General features: G+C 34.1%; 1 protein-coding gene across 3 annotated transcripts in view; it reads right to left on the bottom strand.

Moving 5' to 3' along the window:
* PUDP (pseudouridine 5'-phosphatase) overlaps positions 1–26,730 on the bottom strand; it is a 77,666-nt gene that overhangs the window by 6,499 nt on the left and 44,437 nt on the right. For 2 of the 3 annotated variants that reach the window (XM_085550941.1, XM_015848975.3), the window contains one exon: positions 10,374–10,614. The exons of the other annotated variant lie outside the window; for it this stretch is intronic. In XM_085550941.1, coding sequence (XP_085407067.1) covers positions 10,438–10,614 — 177 coding nt within the window. In that variant the 3' untranslated portion in view covers positions 10,374–10,437. Of the gene's footprint in view, positions 1–10,373; positions 10,615–26,730 lie in introns of those variants that run through there. 3 annotated transcript variants of the gene reach the window in all.

Genomic DNA, 26,730 nt, shown 5'->3' with positions numbered 1-26,730 from the left:
GACAACTGAAGGAGTTGAATAAGTCAACCAGTTTACTTGTGCTTACAGAAAACTGCTAGTACAGAAGAAGAAAAAACATACAAATAAACAAACAAAACACTGTAATATGAGTGAACTATTACAGTTTGTGGTGATGCTTTGGACTTCTGAAACATGTTTAATTCTGTAACAGTGACAATTTCTACTTCAGACAGACAGTTCTTTTTTTTTTTCCTGGTTCAAAGAGCTCTGAGCACTGAAGGAGACTATTGATACCAGAGAGGATTCAGCAGTATCTGAATTGTCATCTGGCCACTATGCTGAAGGAGCAATCATGAATTATATGCACATTTTGCCCATTTTTGTTATTATTTTTTCTTTCCATTCCCTTAGGACTGCACAACTAATGTCAGTTGTTTTATGATGCAGAAGCTTTTCCAGGACATGATGTTCCAGCTATTTACCTTGACTGCACATCGTAAGTGACCCACATACTAGTTTTAATCTTCAACATCATAACTGATATGTGTTCTACTAAGGACAGCTTGTTGTGGTGAGAAATCTGAGGATGAGATTCTTTGCAAACAAAGATCTACATGGGCTTTCCCCAGGGACTCCTTAATAAGGTGTAAGATGTTACATTTTGAATAATAGCTTGTTTTTTGCTTAATTAGCAGAAGACATTTTTTTCCTTTTTCACACTTGAAACATTTTTTTGTTTTTTGGCCCCCCCCCCCTTTATTTATTTATTTATCTTTCTATCTATCTATTTATTTATTTATTTTCCTCTTCTTTCCCATGGGCACATTTTACAACAGAATGTAATTTCACTGGGAAGGTGTCTGTTAAATGCATAAGCACGAACACACATGATTTCTTGGAATTCTTTGAATCTTCAGTTTTGAAGATTAAAATGTTGTCAAATATTTGTTTGGATATTTTACTCACTGAATGAATAAAACTATTCTCTCTCTCTCTCTTTATATATATATATATATATTTACTTTTTGTATGAGTATAAACCTCAAATACTGAAAAAAATCGAACCAGTAAAAATAATGTTTTCAACATGATTATAATTTTTTATTTTGTTTTCAGGGCAGGTAGGATATTTATTCATCATTCACACCTTTGAAGAGAGAATTTATCTTAAGATTTTTTATGGAAAACTAACAGAACTGAAAACTACTGTAGCAGGAATTATATTTGACTGCAGCAGGAATGATATTTTGGTTGCGGAACTCAGAAGCAAAGATGGCATTAACCACAAGTACGAGAGTCACATTTATATTGAAAACATCTTATCTTCAAAGAAGAATCCATAAGAGCCGTAGTGTTCCATCATGTCAAAACTATTGATCTAGTGTTAGGAATTGAAAAAGATATATGTAATTTCTTCATTAACCATCTAGTACATGTTAAAAAAACTGTGTGTATGTGACAGAGGGGAGGGAAGACTGCGGTAGTGGAAGAGAGGAAGATGAGCTAAACGGCAACTGCCTATATATACTCTTCTGATGTATACCCCATTTAACAGAGGATTTTATGATCTGCCATCACCTGTACATCTCATGAGAGATATTTTCCTTTCATTCTAGCCATGAGATTCAAACAATAAATGCGTGTGTCACACATTTAGTCTTATCACTACCAGTGACCGAGGCAGGAAGATGGTATAGTGAATTGTCATAAACAATCTGTAGTACTCTTTATTTTTTGTATAAACTTATGAAAACTATTATATACTATATGATACTTTATGTTATGTAAGTATTGATGACATTTATGTAGTGTCATGGCACAAAGTGGGTTGGACATTTAATTGTAGAACAAAATCACTGCTAGAAGTGTCGGTTTTCCGATAGAACCCAATTCTCCTGGAGTTAGAGGTTTGTGAAGTCTCTAATTTTCACTTAATGGGGCTTGAAAACAGCAAGTCTCAGACAGTATATTCTACTGGAGCATAGAGTGTGACTACTTTGTTCTGCAGCTACTTAGCTTTCATTAAAAGTAAAACAAACAAACAAAAGCCACTAATACATAAAAAAAAAGACATCTTAATAAGAACCAATAAGGCTAACATTAGGGAATTAACTGCAGATCGGTTAATGGAAGGAAGGTTTCCACATTATTTAACTAAGAATGCAGGCAGTTGTAAAAATATATACAGATAAATTGAAACAAATAACAATTATAGTCTTACATGAATGGTCCTAATCACCTTTGTGAGTGGAAATCTCAGATGCTCACAATATAAATCACTCACAGATACACTCTGTTTAACATTTGTTGTGGCCATGAGAGCAAAGCTGATATAATGAATGTCCAGATTATCTACAGAATAACTAGATTGTATACTGACCCTGCCATAGAAGTATAGTGATGTAGGTAGCTGTAAAAGTTAATAGAAGTGCTGAGTTTGCAATGATTATTAATTTCCTATTGGGTACAGTAATGGTTTTAAGAAGTACACAAATGACAGCTGTGTACCAACGGTTTTCAGGAAGATGTAAAGAGGGTCTTCTTAGAAGAGCTTTGCATACCGTTGCTAATGCAGTCGAGTCTCTACTGGAAAATTGAAGTTGAAATAATCTATGGCTGATACACAATTTCACAAACTATCTCTCTTCAAACATGCTCACAAAATATTGAAAGTAATTTGACTAGATAGGCATGCAGTGCTTTTAGTAGATTTCAGACAAATAAATTTGCTTTCTACTACAAATTTCAGTTATATATATGCCCTAAAAATGCAATTAAATTATTATTAAATAGAATACAAGATTATATGAGTAATAAATTCTCATAAATTATATGAGTAAGATTTGATTCAGAGAGGGGGAAAAAATCCACAAGATTTTGCTGTCTCATATTGCACTGAAAAATACAGTCACTTTCCTAATGTTTTTGGTCTGATGAAGGAGAATGCCATGGGCTTTACAATGTTTCAGATGCAGCCATCAATAAGAACAATGTTGAGGGCCACAATCAATAAGTTTACAAGACTGCAGTCATAAGCCACCAGGAAATCCATTTTGATTTAATCAGCTTTCCTATTTTTCAAGTAAAAAAGAGCATTTTTGGATCACATCCAAGCAATGAAAACACAGACATAAAATGTTTCAATACAGTTTGCACAGTGTTTACAGTTTTTAATTCAATAATTTTAGCAAAGGTTAACATTATGTTTCCCTCATCTAGTTTATCCCATTCCTCCCCTTTTTCTGTTATGGCAATGAGAACTATTCTCTTCCTACTTAAAACTGTTTATGAAATCACTGTCTCTGGATATTCTCTAGAAAGTTAAATGTTTAAAATATGCCTATGTGATAAAAGCACATTTTGCTGAAATTAGTCTGCCACAGCAAAGAGACATTTCACAAGATAACAACAGTTCAGCATCTTCTGAAAGATTAAACATTTTTATTTTTATTCATTTTAGTTTTCCACTATAGCACTCTTTCTTAAGCATATTTACCATGTTCTAGTGTCTGAGACGTTGAGCATTCAAACTGACTAACTAAAGAGTAGGGGAAGCTGCAGGCGGGTAACCACTGAGAATAAGATTTAGCTTTGCACAGACATGTCACAGAGATGCTTGTTTGTATAAACATAATTTTTTGCAAGTGAAGCTGAAATGCATTTCATATATTTTGCTTACCTTTAAAGATATTAGACAATGCATATATCTTTCTTCTGTGACAAAGTCTGTGTATCTGAAATGCCAGAAATGTTTGTTATGCCAAACTAGTACTTTCATTAGCAGCTGGAAGAATTTTTCCCCTTTTTGGCATGGTCCCAGGTTCTTCCCCTTGGAATCAAAAGAGGTTCAAAATGGTCAGTCCATGTGCATAGTCTTACTCTTGCTTGTGTGCATTTCTACCATGCCTTTGGAAAATGTATTACATTGAATTTTTCTCTGGAACTACCATATTTATGTACCTTCCAAAGAGAAGTTTCATCTATGTATGAAGAGCACAAGCTGAATGTATTTTTCTATCAGTTGTATATCTACACTGTCTTCTACTAAACATTTCCCAAAATAATTTCATAGAAAGTAGGAAGAATCCCTATTTTGAAGTCACATTGTCCACTCATCAGTTATGTACATAGTAGCAACTAATGAAATTACTAGCAAGACATCAAGAAGATACAGTGGAAACTAATTTTTCAAATCTACTGGTACTTAATTAAACCTCTGTACTCCAACTTCTATTGTTTTCTAAATGAGGAGGAGTTGCTGGCTGCATGGGTTTGCTGTCCTTTGTGAAATAAGAATTAAATGAAAATGATTTTTTGTTGTTGTTGTTGTTTTTGTTTTTGTTTTTTTGGTTTTTTTTTGGTTTTTTTTTTTTTTAATTAGGTATGATATTACAGAAGAATGACAGTTATAAGCTCTTCCAACATTCCTTTCCATGCAAATATTGCTCTACTTACAGTGGGAATGTTGTTGACTTTGAAGAAATGATGATTTCCTTCACTCAGTAAGGGTTTAGAGATAAATGTGACAGTGAACAGTAGTATGAAGTAGTTTCCTTCAGATATCATCAGGCTGATCAGAAATCATAGAAATCATAGAAACACTGAATTACAGAATCATAGAATGGCTTGGGTTGCAAGGGACGCCAGAGATCACAAAATTCCAGCCACCCTTCCACAAGCAGGGTTGTCAGCTGCTAGATCAAGTACTAGATCAGATCAGATTCAACTTAAACACACCCAGGTATGGGGCATTCATAGCCTGTCTGGGCAGCCTGTTCGAGCACCTCGAGTGGTGACTCAGTGAAAAACTTCCCTGACATCCAATCTAAATTTCCCCTCCTTCAGTTTAAAACCATTCCTATTCTATCCAGTTCTATTACTATTTATCCTTGCAAAAAGTTTATTTCCCTCATGTTTATAAACTCCCTTTGAATATGATTATATACTATTCCATTTTACAGTTGTTTGACCAGTTCAAAATTTCAAAGTTAAAACTAAAACTATCACACTCTACCAGCACCAGAACTAAGGCCCTTAGTGATACGTATTTTGTATTTACATGTGCTCTGATGCTCATCAAAGGTTATTTATATGTCTTCATTGATTCTGGATTCCAACTGTTCTGCTTTCTTTGTTCTAAGAAACACATTATAGAAGGTTACCTCTCTATAAAACTCAGTGCCTCATTTAATAGTCTTCAATATATTTTTACTTTATTAACTTTTAGATTTTCCCTCCATAATTAATGCTTTTAATTTTTTGCTAGGGACTAATGAAAGATTACTGTTTCCTTTTCCTTCACTTGGTTGGAGTTCTTGACAGTGCATAAAAGGACTTCATCTCTGCTATTTTGTATTTTCTTATTTTTTTACTTAGCAATGTTCACAGTGATCATCTTAGTATTCTGCTTCATGTTCCAGTTTCACACTGCAGATATTCTATGGAAAAGGCTGCCAAGAGAGGGGTGAGTACTGAAATGCTTTCTTCTTGCTAAGGCTTGTTTTAACCATGTGAGAATGATAGCTAACATTTTAATATGATGATTTAGAGCCCATGGCTCAAAAGACTTTTTGCATTCTGAAGTCAATTTTTTATGGCACCAAAATATCTGGTGAAGATAGAGCCTGCAGCACAATCAGTGAGCTCTACTGCTGAGGTAAGATCTTGAGTACTCAGAACTTATGGCACATACTTTAGCTCAAATCTGCTTTCTCCTGTTCTTCACTTTAAAGGTGATTAAACCCACAATTTGTGAAGCATCAACCAAAGGGAAAGTTAACATAATCTTTTGTTGACAGTGAAGTTTCCCTTGGGAAAGAATGTACTGAGAGTTACTTGAACCCCACTCCAGTCTTTCTATTTCTTCCCACTAACTAGGCAAAGAGCTGTTCTATTTCTCAAATGCTAAACACTGGAAGTTCCGTGTAGCTACAAAGATAAAACAAGTAAATTATTATTATTTTTTTTTCTTCATATGGCACTTAGAATTATAGATTTTATTTTATTTTTTTTTAAGTTTCTGTATGAACAACCATGAACAACCAATACTTGAAGAAAATCTCAGGTTTCCTTCTGTAAAAGATCCAGGCAAATTTTAACACAGTGGAAAATATTTTCCTCTTAATACAGTGCTACTTGCACCTTCTTCTTCTTCTTCTTTTTTCTTTCTTTCTTTTTTTTTTTTTTTTAAAATTTAATTTTGCTTCTGCTGAAGACAATTTTTTTTGGAATACATGCAATACTAGTTTAATGTTGGGTTGAGATTACTGTGCTTTAACTACAGTATTATTTAAAAGATATCTAATCCAAGTGAGGAATGGACATCTCAGATTTTTCTAATGTTTATTTGCAGAACACAAATGCCAACCTTTGCAGAAGCCAGATTGAATTCTGAAATTATTGCTGTTCCAATGCAATGCATTTTTACCTGAATGAAAGTTCTATTTAGGTATACCCTTGCAACCTAGAAATCCTATTAGGATGCATCCCAACAGAGTTCCAGTGGAATGCAAAACTTACTTTAGTTATGATTCAGAAAGGAATATAAATTCTAGTATAAGATTTCACATATTATGAACATTTGCTTTCTTTATTATTATTTTTATATTTTAATGAAATATTTACTTTCTTGGTTAAACTCAACTTCATCTTGCTATAGTTACCCAACAGCAAAAACTTGATAATGAAGTTTTGCCTTTAATACTTGGATGGTGGACTTCTCAGGCTATGGCAGTAGCACATGTTCAATATTAAACAAAATAAAAATAAATGTATCCATAAAATTAAGCCGGGGTCTATTTGCTTAATGAAAAAGAAATAAGCATGTACTTAAGTATTTATTGGAACTGAAGTTTTCTTGCTGAGGTAGAGGACAGATTTTTCTTTTTTTCTTTTTTTTTTTTTTCTTGGATTAGTTTTTAACAGTTCTGTTCATACAAACACAGATGGAGCATTCAAATGTCCTGATTGCTCACATGTCCTCACGATCTGTAGCCAGGATCTGGTACAAATTTTTTTTTAGCTCAGACTTCATCTGGAAAGCAGCAGATGGAAGGAAGGGAAAGGATCCAAATTTTTAATCTTTTTTTTTTTTTTTTATTATTATTATTTCCTGAACAGATGTTGTTGAGATGATTGAGCTACAGAGTCACAAATCCAAAAATGGATAAAGAAATATATACAAACATATGTTGATGTTTGGTATATGGTTCATTAGGCAGACTATAGTCATCTATGGCTGCCATGAATATCCACCTATCATATGATGGAAATGGCAAGATTTTTGCTATTACTATGCCTGAAAAAAAAAAAAAAAAGAATTTTATGTACACTTTGATTTTTCTTTTAGTCAGGAAAAAATCTATTGCTAATACAGATACTTTAATAACTGTCAGTGGATTCAGCAGAGGAGTGAGAAGTTGGTCAATGGCAAGCAGTACAGTACATGGAACAGAGTTTTACTAAAAGTTATCAGACATGGCTCAGGTTCATGGATTTCAGTTTGGGGCAATAACCTTAAACTGTCAGATGGGATATTAAATGCAGTAAATGTGCAGGACAGGATTTACTGTCCAGTTAAGAAATGAAAGTATTTTCACTGAATTTTCTGTAAAAAGATGATCTTATTAGAATAGTATTACAGGGTCTGCTGATATCACGGTGATCGTGATGAAATAATTCCTATTTTCAGATATCAATAATTAATCTTAACATCTTAAAAAAAAATGCAGAATTTTGATGGCAGTTCAATCAAAGTAAAATGTAAATGAAGTGCACTTCAGATTTACTTTCATTTTCTAAATCTCTCCAGTTAAGTAAATGTCGAACTATGAAAATTATTAGTGTACTAATTGCAGCTTATTATTGCTTGTTCTATGTAATAACTTTCCTATTGGAATTCAGTAATTAAGAAAAAAGTGGATCCCAACAGGCACCTATTTTACACTTGAATGTTCAGAATTATTGCACATTAACACTTTGTGCTGTATAACAGAAGATAATTAAGGAATTACATAACTATATTTCTGTTATCTTGGCTGATGTTATGGTTTAATAATTTTGTAATTTTGCTATCAGTATTCCACATCATAACATTATATAAAGCATGAATAATTTTACTGAATCTGCAACTTACAGAAGAAGACTACATCTCCCAGAGAACAACACGGTCAGAGAGATGGGTCACGGGACCTGGACACTATATTAACTCTGTTGCAGGCTAGACTGACGTCTTTCGAGTTCTGGCGTTCAGGGGAGTGTGTGGGTGCCTTCACCGTTTCGCCTAGATTCACAGTAGGCCTCTCAGTTTTGGGACTCATTCTCTCTTCTATTTTGCTTGATTCGTTAGCTCAATTTTCAATTATATTGTATTATATTGTGTTATCCTGTATTTCGATATAGTATTTAGTAAAATAAGTGTGCCTCCTTAGATCATTGCCGCTGTTTTCTTTTCCTAATTAATTTTTTCCTTTTGGCCTAGGGCCCCTGCGGGGTCCACAGCCCCTGTCACGGACGCAGGTGGATTTTTTGTTTAAACCGTGACAGCTGAGAAGCCCAGAAATTTATTTTGGAGAAAATGGTTTATTGCCACTGTGAAAATAACAGTGGTCTTAAAGAAATTATATACTATGCAAAATAGCTACATCACAACAGTATTTCCCATTAAAAAAAAAAAAAAAAAAAAAAAAGCTTCCATATCCTTCCATTAAAAGATTAAAAGCTTTCAACTCCAAAATATTATACTATATACTGTATGTTCTAATAATCTTCTAGTTCCATTCAGATCATATTTTACTGGCTATGTGGAATATAACTTTCTTAATTCTTTGAGCCATGAAAAAACAGTGACAGCAGAAAAGTGTAACAGTCCATGTTTTAGTCATAAAAGTAATTTTGTTTTAATTTAAATATACCTTGAAGGGAAAAAAACAAACCAAAACAAAAACAAAAAGCACGGGAATTTGAATGTGAAGCACTGGAGCACCTCTGATTCTTTTACTCTTGTTTTCATCAAAAAACTTCCTGCCTAAAGCAGTAAATGAGAAAATGTATAGAAAAAGAACTGTAAGAACAGATAAACAGACGATATTAAATGAACAATCAAACAAACAAAACAAAACACAAAAGACTTCACATCACACTTATTTTTACAGAAATTAGTATTTTACCAGAATTTTGGAGTACCTTATGGAAAATCAATTAGATTTTTTCTTTTTAAACGTCTAATTTTATAAATGTTACAAATCTGGCCACTATAGATTTCTTTAGACAAAGAAAATGCACTGCTTCCATCACAGTATATATGAAATTTGGATTCCATTAAAACCTGCCTGCATGTATAGCATTTTCTAAAGAGATCCTTATTCTTGTCCTGCCAAGCTACCAGGAAAAGATTTAATAAGAATACATGAAAAAATAATTATTTTGCAGAAATCATGTTTGCCAGAAAAATAATTTTTAATAATTAAATTTAAAAAATGACAATTTCTACAATTTAAAAATAGATCTTAAAAATATCTCCAGAAAACATGGCTAAAAAAAGGAGCTCAAAAATAGTTAAGAACAAAAAAGTTGAGATGACCTATGAAAGCTATTTGTATATGTAGGAGCTAAGGCATAAATTTATGAAGATTAAAACAGAAAGATAGATTGGATTCATTTCAAAGAAATGGAAAGGAAAACTACATGGCAACATGAAACACAGGATGATGAAAAGTAGTTTAGTTAAACAGAAGGCTCATGTAACCTTGTATAGCTTTATCACAGGCATGATCCAATGATAAAATGGAGGTTGTAAGGGACCTCTACAAGTCATCGTATGAAACCCCTGGGAACAAAAAAAATCTAAGCAAAAGATCCAAACAAACAAACAAAAACAAAAAACAAAAAACAACCCACAAAACAAAATAAAACAAAACAGGAAGTGTAACAAAAATAAGATAAAATAAAATAAAAAAATAAAATAAAAATAAAATAAAATAAAATAAAATAAAATGAAATAAAATAATTAGGATACACTGTGGAATAGACAGGCAAGCAAAGGATGAGGAAATGGTAAACAATGCTTTTATAGTGATAACTGTATCAAAAATAATGTAACGCAATAAAAGCCAATCCAGAACAGATTTCTGGTTAAGGGCTAAATAAGCTATTCAAATGGAAACAGTAGAAGTTTCTAATATAATTACAAGAAATTGTCTAAATAGTTTTATAATGTTCCCAGAAAACATTATGATCTACAGAGACAAAGCTGGATCATTTCAGAAGATGAAGCACCATTTTAACTTCACATACATCACAAGAACAAATATGTAATATTTCAGTCAGTTTTCAGAGGTTAGGCCACTGTGACACAGTGTAAGCAGCATTTCTGTGCTTTAGGTTTAAGGAAGAGAGACAAAGCAAAACAATTATAGAATTTTAACAAGATTTAATTTCAATTTCCTGAACTCCAGTCAAGTTTATAGACACTAGGCATTAATCATATGGTGGTAAACCAAAAAGCTCTGGTTTAAAGTCCTCCATGGAATTCAGCAGCAGAGTTGCCTCCTTTTTAAGATCAGGACTTAAGTTTTCATCTGGAATCATAACCACCTGCATTCCTGCTGCAAGTGCTCCTTTGACTCCAACTGGTGAATCTTCAAATACAAGACACTGAGAAACAAGGAGGTAAGGAGAAAGAAATGAAAGAATAATGTTATTACAAACTTTTAATATTCAATTAATAGAGAGAGAATTATACTGAATAAAAGAGGTTTAGACCATCCCTTATCAGAACATGGTTAAACCTCAAAATCTGAACATTTGCAAGGTAACTAACTTTAAATTAATTTCAATTCAAAAAGCATTAACGCACATATTTAAATCCCAGCAAATGGTTATCCAGATGTTCCTAAGAAATTTCTTTTATAGCAGTGAGTTTAAGCAGAGGCTTAATGTAAAGTTAAGCATGTGTTTACATACCCTTATAAGCAGGCAATTTAACTAAAACCATCTTTACAACTTTTACTTACAGATGTTGCATTTCTTAATGTACATGAGAGATGGAAAGAGTAAAGTACTTAGGTCAATATTAGGACCATTGAGTGAGTGGAGAGTTAGAAATTATTTGTTAGAAGAGTACTGCTGAATTAATGGTCTCATGTTTTATTTATTTCAAAGCAAAGGTAACAAGAAAATCATCAGTTATATTTGACTGCTACTCTCAGAGAATACAGTTCAGTCAGGTTAAAGTTACATATCTCAAAACAGTCAAAATCATTAACTAGTGAAATTGAGAACAGGAAATCAACGTTGTTAAAAACAGTATATTTTTTATGTGAATTTTGTAGTTTAACAATACAATACTGAATAAGAAATATGGTATTTTGAAAACTGAATGGCTATACTATTTATTTTTTAATAGCATGAATTTTCTGGGTTTTTTTTTGTTTTTTTTTTGTGTTTTTTTTTTTTTTTGCATTTAAACAAATCAGGATAAAGTACTGTAGCTTTTGATTATTGGATCAGAAATAGACTTCTCTGAAAAAAGCAACCACTTAAAATCTAGTAGTTTTTAAGTCCTAACATAAAGGTACTTCTCACTATTTGGTTTGATTACTACATTGAAATGTTGCAAATGGAACTTACAATAATGAGAGAGGTGAAACATCCGACCTCTTTATATAGCATGCACTATCCATATACACACATACATATAAGTCTGAAAAAACTTTGAAGGGATCAACCAAGGGTAGGTTTTCAGAGTTTAAAATTATACATATTATTGGAAAAAAAAAAAATCATTTATGATTTAAAGAAACAATCATGAGCTCATTCAACTACATAATAAATTGATATTCATTAAAAATAAATATGACTACCAAAAGTACAATCTCACCTTCAGTAATGTTTGGTTTGATTAAGTAAATTTTAGAAAGTTACTTCAGCATCTGATATAAAATTAGATGTTTATAGATAATATTTCTTCACGCTTCCTATGACTGCAATAGTTTTATTGATCTCGCAGATATTAGTATATCTAACTAAAGTGCTGAAAAGTTTGTTCAGTTTTTATGCATGTATCCGAATAACACTGGAGCTTTTGCAATTGTCCAGTGTACCATTTCATTTTTCCATATTATATGTGTAGGGTACATTTCAGCAAAGCACAGACATCTTCTAGGCATGAAATACAGTACTGAAGAGTTGAACTAATTGCATTAAATTGAACTATGTTTGCATATTTCAGAGTGTGTTGTAATGGCAGAGAGAACTTCATTTAAAACAAACAAACAAACAAAAAAAGTGGTCAGTAATCACTAACACTAAAAATAAATGCTTTTTTTCAGCAAAAGCTGTAAGAAAGACAACAGTAAGTATGCAGTGTAAGCTTTGAGGTAATATCAGCTGAGGACCATAACAAAAGGCATGGAATAAGACAAATTATGTTTAGGCATCATATAAAACACATGTAAAACAATTTTACAAAGACACGTATCTCAACCAGTAATCCGTAACTCAATACTGATGCTGGGATAAAAATACAGTGCTCTGCACAACCTCCAGCCACTGAAACAACGACTCATTACTAACTTCTCTCATGCATTTGGCTCTTTTTTATGGTCTTTACCAATGTAGAGAATGCTTTCCTACACTGGATGAGTCTTCTTTTTTCACAATATGATAGACTGCACCAAATAATACTTAATGAGTAAAAGTAACAAATAGCTAAACTTAGTTTAACTTTCGTCTGATTTCAGATTTTATGCACTTGGAAAGAACACACAACCGTATACCACATCTTTTTGCTTTTAGGTTCTTGAAAACACTGTTTGATCAAGAAGGATTGAGAAGGTACAGAGTTGATTTCTTCTGGCTCTGCTCTCAGAGTACCAAGTCACAACCTGTAAAAACTTTATTATGATCAAAGAAAACACTTTTGCAAGGCATATTAAATAGATGCACTATGTACACGTATCCCATTTCTATTATATGTATCAGAGATCAGAACAGATAGAGGGAGCGAACCTTTTCTTTACACTTTCTTTTCCAAATATTGATCCTTGCCCTTGAATATGTCTGCAAGCACTTAGGGTCAGCCAAGGAAAAGTAAAATGTGTTTTCTACCTTGCATTTCAGACAGAAACTTTAATGACTTTCGGTGAGCCAATAGAACTAACCCAATCTCTCCTGTGCTGATTTCATTTATACAGTCTCTAAATGCTTTCTTTTCTTATTCCAGTTTGAAAAATAAGCAAATCTGAAACAGCTGCAACTAGAACTGAAACACACTTCTGCCTATAGGTTTTCCTAAGAATAGATTAGCTTGTTACTCTAAGATCTCTATACGCCCTGAAACAGTAAATGAAGCCCTAACAGGCTTTCCCTTTTGAAGACAAAGCTTAAATGTTGCACAAAACAGCATTATCGAGGCTTTTCAGAGGCCTTTTCTAATCCAGCTCATACTAAGAAATGTACTTTGCTGCTGTCTTAAAAGACTTAATTGACTTCCATGATGTAACTAAACTTAGTGTATGAGAGGAGATGATGATTATGGAAGGAAATATGCATAATGAACAGCTTAAGCAATTCCCCAGAACTAAATGCAATTATAACTCTTAATTACCAAAGAAATCACACAAATGACCCACAATTATAGTGCTTTTAACATTTCAGTAAACAAAATAAGTGTACTAAGTCTTCCTTCAGTCTTTATTCCTACTGACACATATTCTCAACAGCACAGCAACATTTTTAATATATGATTAAAGGTTTACAGAGGTCACATACAAAATAGATTTATTAAGTTTGCTGCACTGACATGTTATAAACTGCTCACTGTCCTGGCCCACCCACATGCTAAATTTAGAGATATGAAAGCAGCCAAGTTCTTCCCTATTTTGCATAAATATTGCAACATCAGCATCACTCCAACCAAGAGAGACAAATGAGATTTATACAGACTTCAGCTAAGATTCTGGCTCCTTTTTTGCATTATTTCTATAACTTGTGTCACTGATCAATACTACTGCTATAAGATCTCCCAAAAGGTCACACTAATATAGGATAATTTTCACTTTGGAATGAAGTAGATGCTTAAAAAAGTAAAATAGTAAAGCACGTTAATTTATATTTCACTCTGTGGATCTAGAATAAAAGAAAAAATAATCGCTTTATCAAAGAAAGAAATAATATCACCACAACACATCATTACCTCATTTTCCTACATGAAATTTAAGAACAGAAGGAACAGGCTGCTAACTAGGCCCTTGGTATCTACATCAGGCCCTCTCTAACCAATATACCGCAAATGCCTGGATGGAACAATTATTTAAATTACAGAGATAGCTGTAATGTGTTAATACCAAAAAGTGATAACCAAGATGTTTTTAAGGACAGGAGATTAATATCAGTTTTTAAATGAAGAATTTTAAAAGCCTCTGTGCACGTAAAGTACTTACTGAACACATAACTTTGATGACACAGGACATTATTTTACCAGTTCTAAAACAACAGTTGAGACTACAGATGACATAACCTATGCACATAAAATCATAGAAACATAGAATGGCCTGGGTTGAAACGGACCACAGTGATGATTTACTTTCAATCCCCCTGCTGTGTGCAGGGTCGTCAGCCGCCAGACCAGGCTGCCCAGAGCCACATCCAGCCTGACCTTGAATGCATCCAGGAAAGCAACTTGTTTGCAAAATAAACACTACCAAAAAGAAAAAAGAAAGAAAGAAAAAATGAAAATAAATTTTTCAACTTCTTAAAAATTGGTAGATAGAGCACAAGATTATTTCATATTCTTTTAATATTTCATATTAAAAGAATCTTCTTTTTGCTGGTTCTGGTCTGATGATTTGAGCCTTTCAAGTCATAGAAATCATTTGCAGATTTGATAGATTTAAAAAGGGCTAGTAAGACCTTTGAGATATCATCCCAATGTTTGTTCATTCTTCAGATTCTGAACAAGATCAGTCTCTTTCTGGGCTTAGTAAGAAGGAATAGTAGGAGATTATTTTATATCCTGTCTCCAAATGACCAGAAACATTTTTATCACAATGTTAAGTATTTGAAGCTTCTTACGCATTATGTATGACACTTACTTACATAAACTCACTACTTATCATCACTGATTTTCCTTCATGATAAAATCAAAAGGACAAAAGCATAATAAGCTATGTTTTAAATTTACACTCTGGAAACATTAATTTATGTACACATGCACAATGTAGTCTTTCATAAACATTTAAAACCTAATTAAAATTCTATCACACTGTTTTAAAAACAAATGTTCTATTGAACTGAGTGGGTATAAAATCATCTCCAAACCAGGGATCCAAATGAAATTGATCAAGTACAACTAGATTACATTACTTTCAGAAGTATCTTGTTAATTGTTAATTTCTGCTAACTAGAGGGTGGTTAGACATTTCATTTCTACAGATAATTTGACCTGTTAAACTCCAAAAGTATTCTTAAATAATAATAATAATAAAAAAATAAACTAACAACACACAAAAAACCCGAACAAATCTAGTTAATACCCTGTGGTTATATTAAAACCTAAAAAGAATCTAAGAAATTACTAGTCTGAAAGATTACACTGTTGTAAATGATTTTTGTTTTGTTCAACAACTTTTATGTAGTATATGTATTTATGTTTATGTGTAGTTTATGTATTTTTTTTTCAGATTTTCCAAACAATTCCACCACTCCTGAGCAAATGCTAATAATATGAGTAATCTAGAATTTTCAAGAACTATAATATAATTCAGAATACAATATAGGATCATCTACATCCCTTATTTAAAAAAAAAAGAGAGAGAGAGAGAGAGAGAGAGAGAGAGAGGAAACACCAACAGCTTCACTATCATGTCACATCAGAGCTGGCTGGTGATTTATTTAGGTAACTTGTGAATCCTTTCGTCTTACTCTTTGACATACAGAGGGTATAGAGAAACAAGGGCAAACAATGTATTCTCTAAGTCATTTATCAGCAGACTTACTTAAACAGTACTGAATAAATTCATTTTAAGCAGCTACAGTATTTGCAATTTTGGTCTACGACTTTGTTAACTCAGAGCACTTAATAACTAAAATAACAGTAAAAAGAAATAACTTGATTAATGTTTCATAATCTTTGGACTTAATCTGTTTCCAGAAAACAGTGGGAAATCTCAGTAGAAACAATACATTACACTTCATTTTATTTAAAGGATGTGTGCCAGGGATAAAAGAGTAATATTAAATATACTACTTAAGAAAGTCACACAGCTTACAATTCTTCTCCACCTGTACCCACCTCCTCTCACTGCCCCAAGTTTGTTCTATTAACAAATTCCTCAGAAGTAAGCCAAGGTGTTTTCAAATGATATAACAAGTCAACAAAAATCCAAAAAGTTCTAATCAAATTAAGCATGAGCATATCAAGAATACCAACTACAAGCCACCGTTCTGCATGATTCATATCAATAATTGTTCAGAATTTACATGTACACTGGCTATTTAATTCAGATTTTATTAACTTGCTAGTATTATACTGTGCAAGTCACTACAAGTATCAAACTATTTACGAGAAAATTTACAAGTTAGAAAATAAAAAGTCATTAGCAGAACTTAAATACAACACCAAAACGTTACAATTGCACGTTATTAGATTACTCTGCATATCCAGCAAAATTGCTACTCCACATTTAAGCACATATTAGCAGCAACTGTCGCACAAACCAGTTCATCAGAAGTTATCTTAAGGTGGCCCAGAAAGATTAAATCAGTCTGAACAGGGAAGAGGAAGAACAAGGAGAAATTTCAATTTTCTTGCTTGTTTTCAACACTCAGTGAAGTGAAAGAAAGTGCCCGTGTGAGTGACAGTCAGATCCAGACACAGTGGCTCTGTGAAGCAAGGAGAAGGTGACATTTACATGCGGGGTTATTCTGATAATTCCGGATGGATGGAGCATTCTTTTTTATAGAGGATTGTGCGTTTAGAGGACAGCACACTGAGAACTTTGTATGGCAACTTGTGTTACAGGCCTCAAGAAATTCCCAGGCATTTCAGAAACAGTATCCAATTATCCCCACAGCAGAATTCTAATTCAATCAACTGTGGCTTGGATTAGCAATAGAAGAGTATTGTTCTTTTATGAAGGACACAATGCAAATACTTAGGATGCTCTCTACTGAAGCTATTCAAACTGCATAACATGTTTTCTTTCTTTCTTTCTCTCTTTCTTTCTTTCCTTTCTTTCTTTCTTTCTTTCTTTCTTTCTTTCTTTCTTTCTTTCTTTCTTTCTTTCTTTCTTTCTTTCTTTCTTTCTTTCTTTCTTTCTTTCTTTCTTTCTTTCTTTCTTTCTTTCTTTCTTTCTTTCTTTCTTTCTTTTCTTCCCTTCTTCCCTTTCTTCCCTTTCTTCCCTTTCTTCCCTTTCTTCCCTTTCTCCCCTTTCTCCCCTTTCTCCCCTTTCTCCCCTTCTTTCTCCCTTTCTTTCTCCCTTTCTTTCTCCCTTTCTTCCTCCCTTTCTTTCTCCCTTTCTTCCTCCCTTCCTCCCTTCCTCCCTTCCTCCCTTTCTTTCTTTCTTTCTTTCTTTCTTTCTTTCTTTCTTTCTTTCTTTCTTTCTTTCTTTCTTTCTTTCTTTCTTTCTTTCTTTCTTTCTTTCTTTCTTTCTTTCTTTCTTTCTTTCTTTCTTTCTTTCTTTCTTTCTTTCTTTCTTTTCTTCCCTTCTTCCCTTTCTTCCCTTTCTTCCCTTTCTTCCCTTTCTTCCCTTTCTCCCCTTTCTCCCCTTTCTCCCCTTTCTCCCCTTCTTTCTCCCTTTCTTTCTCCCTTTCTTTCTCCCTTTCTTCCTCCCTTTCTTTCTCCCTTTCTTCCTCCCTTCCTCCCTTCCTCCCTTCCTCCCTTTCTTTCTTTCTTTCTTTCTTTCTTTCTTTCTTTCTTTCTTTCTTTCTTTCTTTCTTTCTTTCTTTCTTTCTTTCTTTCTTTCTTTCTTTCTTTCTTTCTTTCTTTCCTTTTCTTTCTTTTCTTTCTTTTCTTCCTTTTCTTCCTTTCTTCCTTTCTTCCTTTCTTCCTTTCTTCCTTTCCTTTTTTAATGTCACTTACCTCCAGAAGTAGTAGAAGTAGACTGAAAAAGGAATTCTGTGCAGTGGCCTAGTTAATTTGTGCTGCCTTCCAAACCACCGACTTTCTTGACAGGTAACACAGAACACACACATATAGTTGCATCTTGAGTGTAAAGTCAGAATCTTTTACACTTGAAGGCCTCTCTGGAGGCCACTTAGTCACAGATCCTTCTCAAAGCATGTTCAGTTAAGACAGGCTGCTCAGGTCCTTGACTGCTTGAGTTTTTAGTATCTTCAAAGGAGGACAGTACACAAACTTTCAGGTAACCTGTTCCTCCATTTCGCCCATACTCTAGTGAAAGTAGTTTTCAGTAGAAGTGAAATAACAGTAATAGAAAATGCATTTATTTATTTATTTATTTATTTATTTATTTATTTCAGGATGACCTTTGCATTTAACTGTACACTAGACACTGTCACTAGCGTAGAGTGATGAGACATGAGAAATTTTGCACGCTTTTTAATTGTTCATAATCAGTTTCCTGAAAAATAAATAAATAAATAAACAAATATAATTAAAAGTTTTCTTTCAAACTTCAAGGAGCTAAAGGTTATCTTTTAGAGAATATTTATGTTTCACAGCATAAAGCTCCAAGCATGAAGCCATAAACTAGGAACTTTAAGTAACCTAAACAAAACACTAAAAAAAGAAAATACATATATATATATATAATTATCTACACATTTCAAATTTGGGAAAGAAGTACTTATCATTAAGATGACTATTGTCTGTTCTGGATATATATATATTTTACAAGAAAGATGGACAACAAAGCACAAAAGCAAAACAAACTGGAAAAAGAAAAACCAGAGATTCCAAATTCCAGCAAGCACATGACCTGAATCTTAAAATCTTGTTTTGGAAAGTAGATTTTGTAGATTTCAAAGGAAAAAAAAAAAAATTCCTTCATAAGCTTCGTATTAGTATAACATTTGTTAAAACAGAATTACTTAAATGTTTTCTTTTGAACTTCCTACTCTTCAAATTACTGTTTCCACTAAAATATGAACATGTAATAGTATTAATAGTAATTGTTTATCAAAGTAATAGTTTGTTACCTTTGTGCAAATGAAAGTATGTCCTTCAGTTAAATATATGTCTATCATAAACAATTAAATTCCATATACATATTTAAGACAAAATCAAAGAAAAAATTAGAACATTGTTTCCTAATCAGAATTGAAACTTCTTACAGGAAGGTACTTTCAAAAGCTATGCCAAAATAATGGTTTGTTGCCAATGATAGGTAGAGATCCTCTTTCCTTCTTTATTTTAATCTCCCACCTATCTGCCTGTAAATTGACTTCTTATCAGCAAAGTCCTCAAAATATATTTCAGTGCAAACCACTTGCTCATCCAACACAATAATGATTTTATATTAAAATTAGGTATTATTACTTACTTAGTGGATCAGACATTCTGAAATATCCTGCATGTGTTGAAATTCATCAGTTTGAGTGAGCATTTGGAAAAGACATGAGAGTTGACTTCTTTCAATCCATTTGACTGTAACTGCTGAAACTGATAGTCTAAAGTTGGTTGCTGTGTTATTATGCCTCCATGTTATCAGTGAATCGCTGAATCACAGGGGATGGAAGGGATATCAAGAGATCATGGAGTCCAACCCCTCTGCTAAAGCAGGTACCCCAGAATAGCTTGTACAGGTAGGGATCCAGATGAATATTTTGAATATCTTCATATAAGGAGACTACACAACCTCTCTGGGAAATCTATTCTAGTGATCCATCACCCTTTTAATGTAAAGAACTTCCTACGTTCAAGTTCTAGGCCATTACTCCTTGACATATCACTACACACCACCAAGAAGAGCCTGGCCTCATCCAGTTGCCTCCCATCTCTTTTTAGATATTTATAAACATTTATCAGATCTCCTCTCAGTCTTCTTTTCTCCAGGCTGAACAGATCCAGGTTACTCAGCTTTTTCTCACATCAGAGATGCTCCAGGCCCTTAATTGTCTTTGTGGACCTCTGCTTGACTCCTCCTAGGAGATCCCTGCCTTTCTTGAACTGAAGAGCCCAGAACTGCACCCAGCAGTCTAAATGTGGCCACACAAGGGCAAAGTAGAGGGGAAGGATCAGCTCCCTTGATCTGCAGGTCACTCAATGCACCTGAGGAAATCATTGACCTTTTTGGCTACAAGGGCACACTGTTGGCTCATGGGGAACCAGTTGTCCAACAGGACCCCCAGGTCCTTCTCTGCTAAGATCTTCTCCAGTAGGTCATCCCCTAACCTGTACTGATGCACTGCGGTTATTCCTTCCCAGTTGCAAGACTCTACACTTGCTCTTGTTAAACCTCATCAGGTTTCTCTCTTTTTTATGGATTACAGATGTCCACATGCTTGCTTATCTGGCCAAGCCCCTGTGTTCAAACTAAAGAGTAGGACTGAAGAACCTTTAGAAAATATGTACTTTCTTCTAAAGTAGAAAGTACTCTTCATTCATTCATGCCCTTCTTCATTTACAAGACAACAGATACAGAGAACATAATAATACACTTTCAAAGAGCAAATTCTCTGCTACAAAACAATAGCTTTCAACATAGCCACCAGCAATGAACAAGAGTCTGTAGGCTGTGCTTGTAAAACATAGACCTGCAGAAATGACCCACTGTTACTGTTACTGTTGAAACAAATCTCACCCCCCCCCCCCCCCCACTGCCACACTGTGCTAACAACCACTGTTTAGTCTCCATAATCATTCAGAAAATATCAATGAATGTCAATTGATACAATTTTTTTTTTCTGCGTGGAGGAATTCAATGACACACCTTTTTGTCAGAGTGCCCTTTTTTGCCTTCTGTCACACAACAGCAAAATGTAACTGAATATTGGTGGGAAGGTTTAATCTTTACTGTCACACCACCAACATCTGCTTCTGACATCCTGGACTAATAAAATAAGAGGCACAATTTTAAGAATAACCCTCAAACAAAACCAGATGTGTTTAGCAAGATCTTCAAGACTTGAAAACTCAGATCATATATCTTTGTGTAGGGAAATTTCCATTCTTGGTCTTCAGACATATTTACTCTCTGATTTACATTTTTCTTTTTCTTTTTTTTTTTTTTTTTTAATTCACTACTGAATCTTACCTATGTCTCACTAGACATAGTTGAAATCAACATGCAAAATTCTGAAATATCATAGAGAGGAAAAAATTACCACTTGTCTTTCACTTTCACTTCTTCACCTGACAGCTTGTCCTCATTTCTTTTTTTTTTTTTTTTTTTTTTTTTTTTTTAGCACTTTTTAGGTGGTCGCCAGAACATATCTTTCAATAGATTGTATGGCAGTGATACTTTGTCACCTTGACATACCTGCTGAAGTCTACTTTCCCCAGGGAATCTTATTTACTGACTGGAAGCAGAAACTTCCAAGTTACCAGCAAAATGCTGCTCATACCGCTCAGCTTCTTGTGAATTTATCCAGAAGAATATGTGGCAATACCTGTATCAGTGTCAATTTCAGAACTGACCATGTTGCTGTAATAAGAGGTGGCTTCCTACAATTCATGTGTAGTGATGGTTAAAACAATGTAAAATCCCTGTTTTTGATATGCTATGGTAGTTTTGTTAACATAAATAGTCATGATTTGCTTTTTAAAAGCGATAAGGAGGTGGTGAAGGGGGTGGCCTGATCTTAAGGAGAAGGTACTTAGCTATCTTACCTTTTCTTTACCCAAAATTTCCTAAGTACCTAACCCTAAACTCTCTTGCAGTTACTTATTTGTACATAGACTGCAAGCTTTACTAGAGAGTGCAATTTAATTTTGATTTAACTGTGAAGAAATTAAAAGCATTTTTATTAGTATTATGGTGATTGAGGGATTTTCTGATGGAACTTTTCTTTCTCCTCATCATAATGGTCGCTTAGCAATATGTTTTTAATGTGTCTTTTGCACATTTGTCACTCAAACCCTTAAATTTAGAAGTTTCATTACAGTGCCATCTGTCTCTACACCAGTGAGAATGGCTGTGCAGTTCTGAACAGGAAAGAAAACCACGTTGATTCCATCCTCTCAAAAATAAGCAATCATAATAGCTGGCAGACACCAAACTGACCATGAACCAGTAATGTATTTTCATGGGAAGATTGCTGGTACATTGGGCTGCATAAGCAGTGCTCCCAGCAGGATGGGGAGAGGTGGTGCACTGGTGAGGCCGCACCTGGAGTCCTCTGTCCGGTTCTGGGCTCCCAGTATGAGAGACATAGATATGCTGGAGCAAGTCTAACTAAAGGTGGCAAAATGACTGAAGGAGCTGTAGCATTCTCTTCTGTTATCCGTAACAGATAGAGAAACCTGATGAGGTTTAACAAGAGTAAGTGTAGAGTCTTGCACCTTGGAAAGAAAAAATGCATGCATCAATGCAGATTAGGGGATGACCTGCTGGAGAGGATCTCTGCAGAGAAGGACCTGGGGGTCCTGGTGGACATCTGGTTCCCCATGAGCCAACAGTGTGCCCTGGTAGCCAAGAAGGCCAATAGTCTCCAGGGGTGCATCAAATAGAGCGCAGCCAGCAGGACAAGGGAGCAGATCCTCCCCCTCTATGGGGGGGCATGCATGTATGCGTATCCTATTAGTACACATATTTGTGTAACTACTGAAAATACACAGTCAGCCTCAATGCTGTTTGGATTTGGGTCATGGAGCTGTGGCAGCCTTGCTTCTATGAGGCTGCAGAATTTAAAACGATTATTATATGCACTTGCATACAAAGCATGTAGTTCAAAATGTGCATCTGTGTATATGACTGTATACAGGCATAAAACCATGTGAAGTTATAAAATTTACATTAAATGCTGTCAAGATATCAATTGTAATTCAGGAAAGGAATAGGAGAAAAGCCTTCTTCCACAATACTTAGTCATAACTGAAACAAACCCTTAAGACAATATCCAGCAGGGCACTTTACAATACAGTTTACCAAGGTCTTCCCAAAACTAGGTTATTAGTTTTAAATTCTATCAGATCTGATATTCTCAGTATTTGTAAGTTTCCATTGTAATTAATTTTTCAGTCTAATAGAAACATACGCAATCACATTTGCCTGCTGAATAGTTTCTAATTAAAAAATGTAGTCCTTGCTAAATGTCCCACAGATTTAGCAAAATAAGGAGCAATTCATATTCCACGCTGTCACTGTGTGTGTCAGTGTTAGTAGATATTAAAATAACATGAATGAATTATGTATCAGATACAGTAAAGTGTATCACTGATATTGATATGCCAGTTCCTGCTGTTTTCTCCCAGCGCTTCCATCTCATTAACTGTTGCTGAATTTGAAGAAGGCATACAAGAACAATTAGACAGATTTTTGTTTTCCTTCATGCCAATGTCCTCTAATGTTCTGCTAAAAATCTGTTTCTGAGCAAGAATTATTTATTTATTTATTTATTTATTTATTTATTTCGTGTAATCAAACATGACATCAGTAGCCTAGCTGTAGATACTTTTGCAGTATTCAAGGCTCAAATTATTTACTCAAAGTAGTTCTAGTCAACTTTGTTGATACACGTGGCACATAGGTAGATTTGTTTTACATGCCTATGAATGAAAAGATGAATCCACATGATGAACACAAAGGTAGGTTTCAAAAAATCTCTAATATACATAAGCTTATTGATACTGGCAGAAGCTTACGTGTCAACAGGTTTGGCAATTCACTGTCTGCACTATGATAAACTGTGCACAAAAACAAATTCTTGCAAATTAAGGTGATTTTCATTTGTACAAAATGGATCATTAAATCGAGGCATTTGCAAATAAAATGAGAGAACCATATTTACTGTCTATGTATTTATAGAGAAATAAAAAAGTAGTGGGTTTGTTTTTGTCAGGCATCACAAGTTTTTAATGTTTCCAATCAATCAGACCTTCAATTGAGATTTATTAAACTGTCAAATGAAAGCAATTTTACAATGTATGCAATTGTAGTTCATTTCAAAACATTCATTTATCTGTAAACAGAAAATCCAGATTCTCCATATGCAATTAGTCCCTTTCCTTCTTGTTGAAGCAAGGAGGAAGAAATGCTAGATAAAGAAATTCTAAATGAAACAGAAACAAAGAAAGAAGCATTCACAAACCTATATATGTTAGGATAGTAAGAGTGTAAACTTTGAAATCAAAACACTTCCACAGTGACTGCCTCCAAAATTAATGACAAAAAAAAAAAAAAAAAGGAAAAAAAAATTAAAATTAAAAAAGGTGTCAACAACTTCTACGAAACAAAGCAAACAGAGGTATAGAAATTAAAGGCATTTAAAATGAATACCCAAATACCACAGTTCTTAGAGGAGGATGGTCTCTGCCCATATTATGTAGAAGACCCCTACATGTAGACAATACTGATGGGTGGAAAATAGGAAATAGGGCCTCAGCTTCTTGTTTATTTTCTGTATTTAGCATAGGGAGTGCTATGAAACTCTCTAACAAAATTTATTGTTATTGTTTATTGCTCTCCAAATCTTTAAACATAGAATAGAACTCCAAGGAAATCTAAATCATTGTAGAAGGTTATTTGGCTCATATTTTAAATTACACAGATAATTAGACTGTTTTCATGACAGTGCCATGAAATGCTAATACAATTTACCACTGAAATCCTCAAATATGCAAGAATTATTTTTGAAAAGTTCATTAATCAATAAAATTAGGAAAGAAAATGCAAACAGAAGGATGACTATAAACTTCAGAAAGTCCAGCAGAGAGCTGCCAAGATGGATTAGGAATGTAGTTCTTGCCCTGTGAAAAAAATGATGAGGGAGAGGTGGGCTTGTTCAGCTCAGAGGAAGAGAGGACCTAGTGCAACTACCCAGTCTCTCTGAGGACGTAATTACCAAGAAGATGAAGATAGGCAATTTACCAGGGTGCACCATATGAATATGAGATCATATTCATTCTATGAGGTCATAAATTGATATAGAAAAGGTTGTGACTAGATAAAATGAAAAAAAAAAAAAAAAAAAAAAAAAAAAGTCATAGCAAGGATTAAGCACTGGAAAACACTGACCAGTGAAAAAGTATCAGCTCTACCCTTGGAAGTTTTCAGGAACTGACTCTACAAGCCTGGCATAACCTGGTCTGAATTCAGTATTCACTTACTAACAGAGACTTGGATTATTTACTTTGTAAGGTTACTTCAAATTATAATGCACCAACAGAAGAGTTAATGTATTAAATATCCTTCAGCATTCCCCTGCTTTAGTTTTCAAACCCTCAGAGCATTAAGAATTGTTTCTAGAGTACTATTAGTACACTTGTTTTTCACATCCACTGCACGCTGTAACAACTACAACCTACAGAAAGGCTTGTCTGCTGGACCAAAGGGAAATGTTATCTTTTTTCAACATTCAATTCCCTGGCATTTCTGCTATACAAAAGAAATTAACAGGTAATAGAACAACTGAAAGATATTTTTAGTATAGTACTACCATAAACTCAGATTACTTAATTACAAATTTAGATACCTTTTAGTCTCTTATGTCTTGACTATGAGGATAATTCAATTCTTGAGGCAGAGGGTGGAGAGAGTAGTGACACTAAGGTAATATTCCCAAATTGGAACAAATGGAGCAAGAATTGATTCAAAAAACTACAACAAAAAACACGGGAGAAGACAGCACAGATCTTTCTACTATACCAAGGAAACTTGAATGGAAAAGTTCAAAAGACTCTGACAAATACTTAGTAAGGAAGAATTTTATTAGAAGTCTGAAACAGGACTGAAATACCTACATGGACCAACCTGAAACCGTTATTTAGTCTACTTCCATGCAGACTAAAATGATCTTAGGGAACAGTCTACTATTGTTCAATAGGGTCTAATCTGACAGAGGGGAGGCAGCTGTAGGCCTGCTTGCCCTGATCCAAGGAGTACTGAGACTGAGCACATACTCCCAGTAGGCACATACAAACAGATACATAAATATATAATGGCTATTCACACAGATCAATAGCTATATGCCCACCTTCCTCATGACCACAAACACCACCTCATCTTATTCTCTTCTCGGAGAACAGAGCATGAAGTTCTAGTGCTGGGAATATATACATATATACAACACAGATCCCTCCAATTGCTGCGCTCAGACACTGTCCTAAAAGGTGCTTTCAAATTCAATCTCATCAGTTGCTTGCTGCAGTGGTTTTATACCAATAGGTACCTATGCTCCAAAAATGTAGTCTCACTTCCTATCCACAACATAAAAGGGTGTGCTTGTGATGGGTCTGGAAGCTGGCTTGCGGAGTACAGTTTCAGATTCTCCACCTTTCTTTGCATCTCTGTGCTCTTTTTGTGGTTAGATGAAATTTAATCAGATGACTGAATAACTGCATCCTGTGGTAGATCTTCTTTATGCTCAATCCAGTTCTATCCAAGTTTCTGTAATATATGCTGCTTAATCCCTAACATGCAAGACTGGGAATTCAAGTAGTTTTCCACAGGTCTTTATAACTCAGAGCTTTCATAACATACACGAAACTACATATAGCACTCAACAGGAGAAAAAGAGACACCCAAATCAGATATTCTATTTTTCCTTTCTTTTCCATGCTATTATTCCAATGTTTGGTTTGATCCTAAAGCAATACAGCATAGCAAGTCACAGGCATTATTATGTCTCTATACTGCAGAGTAACTGAAA

Source organism: Coturnix japonica, chromosome 1 (assembly GCF_054131305.1).
Source record: "Coturnix japonica strain WE chromosome 1, WE-NBRP24, whole genome shotgun sequence".
Lineage (NCBI taxonomy): Eukaryota > Metazoa > Chordata > Aves > Galliformes > Phasianidae > Coturnix > Coturnix japonica.
Note: the sequence above shows the minus strand (reverse complement) of the source record. Positions and strands in the feature narration are given on the sequence as shown.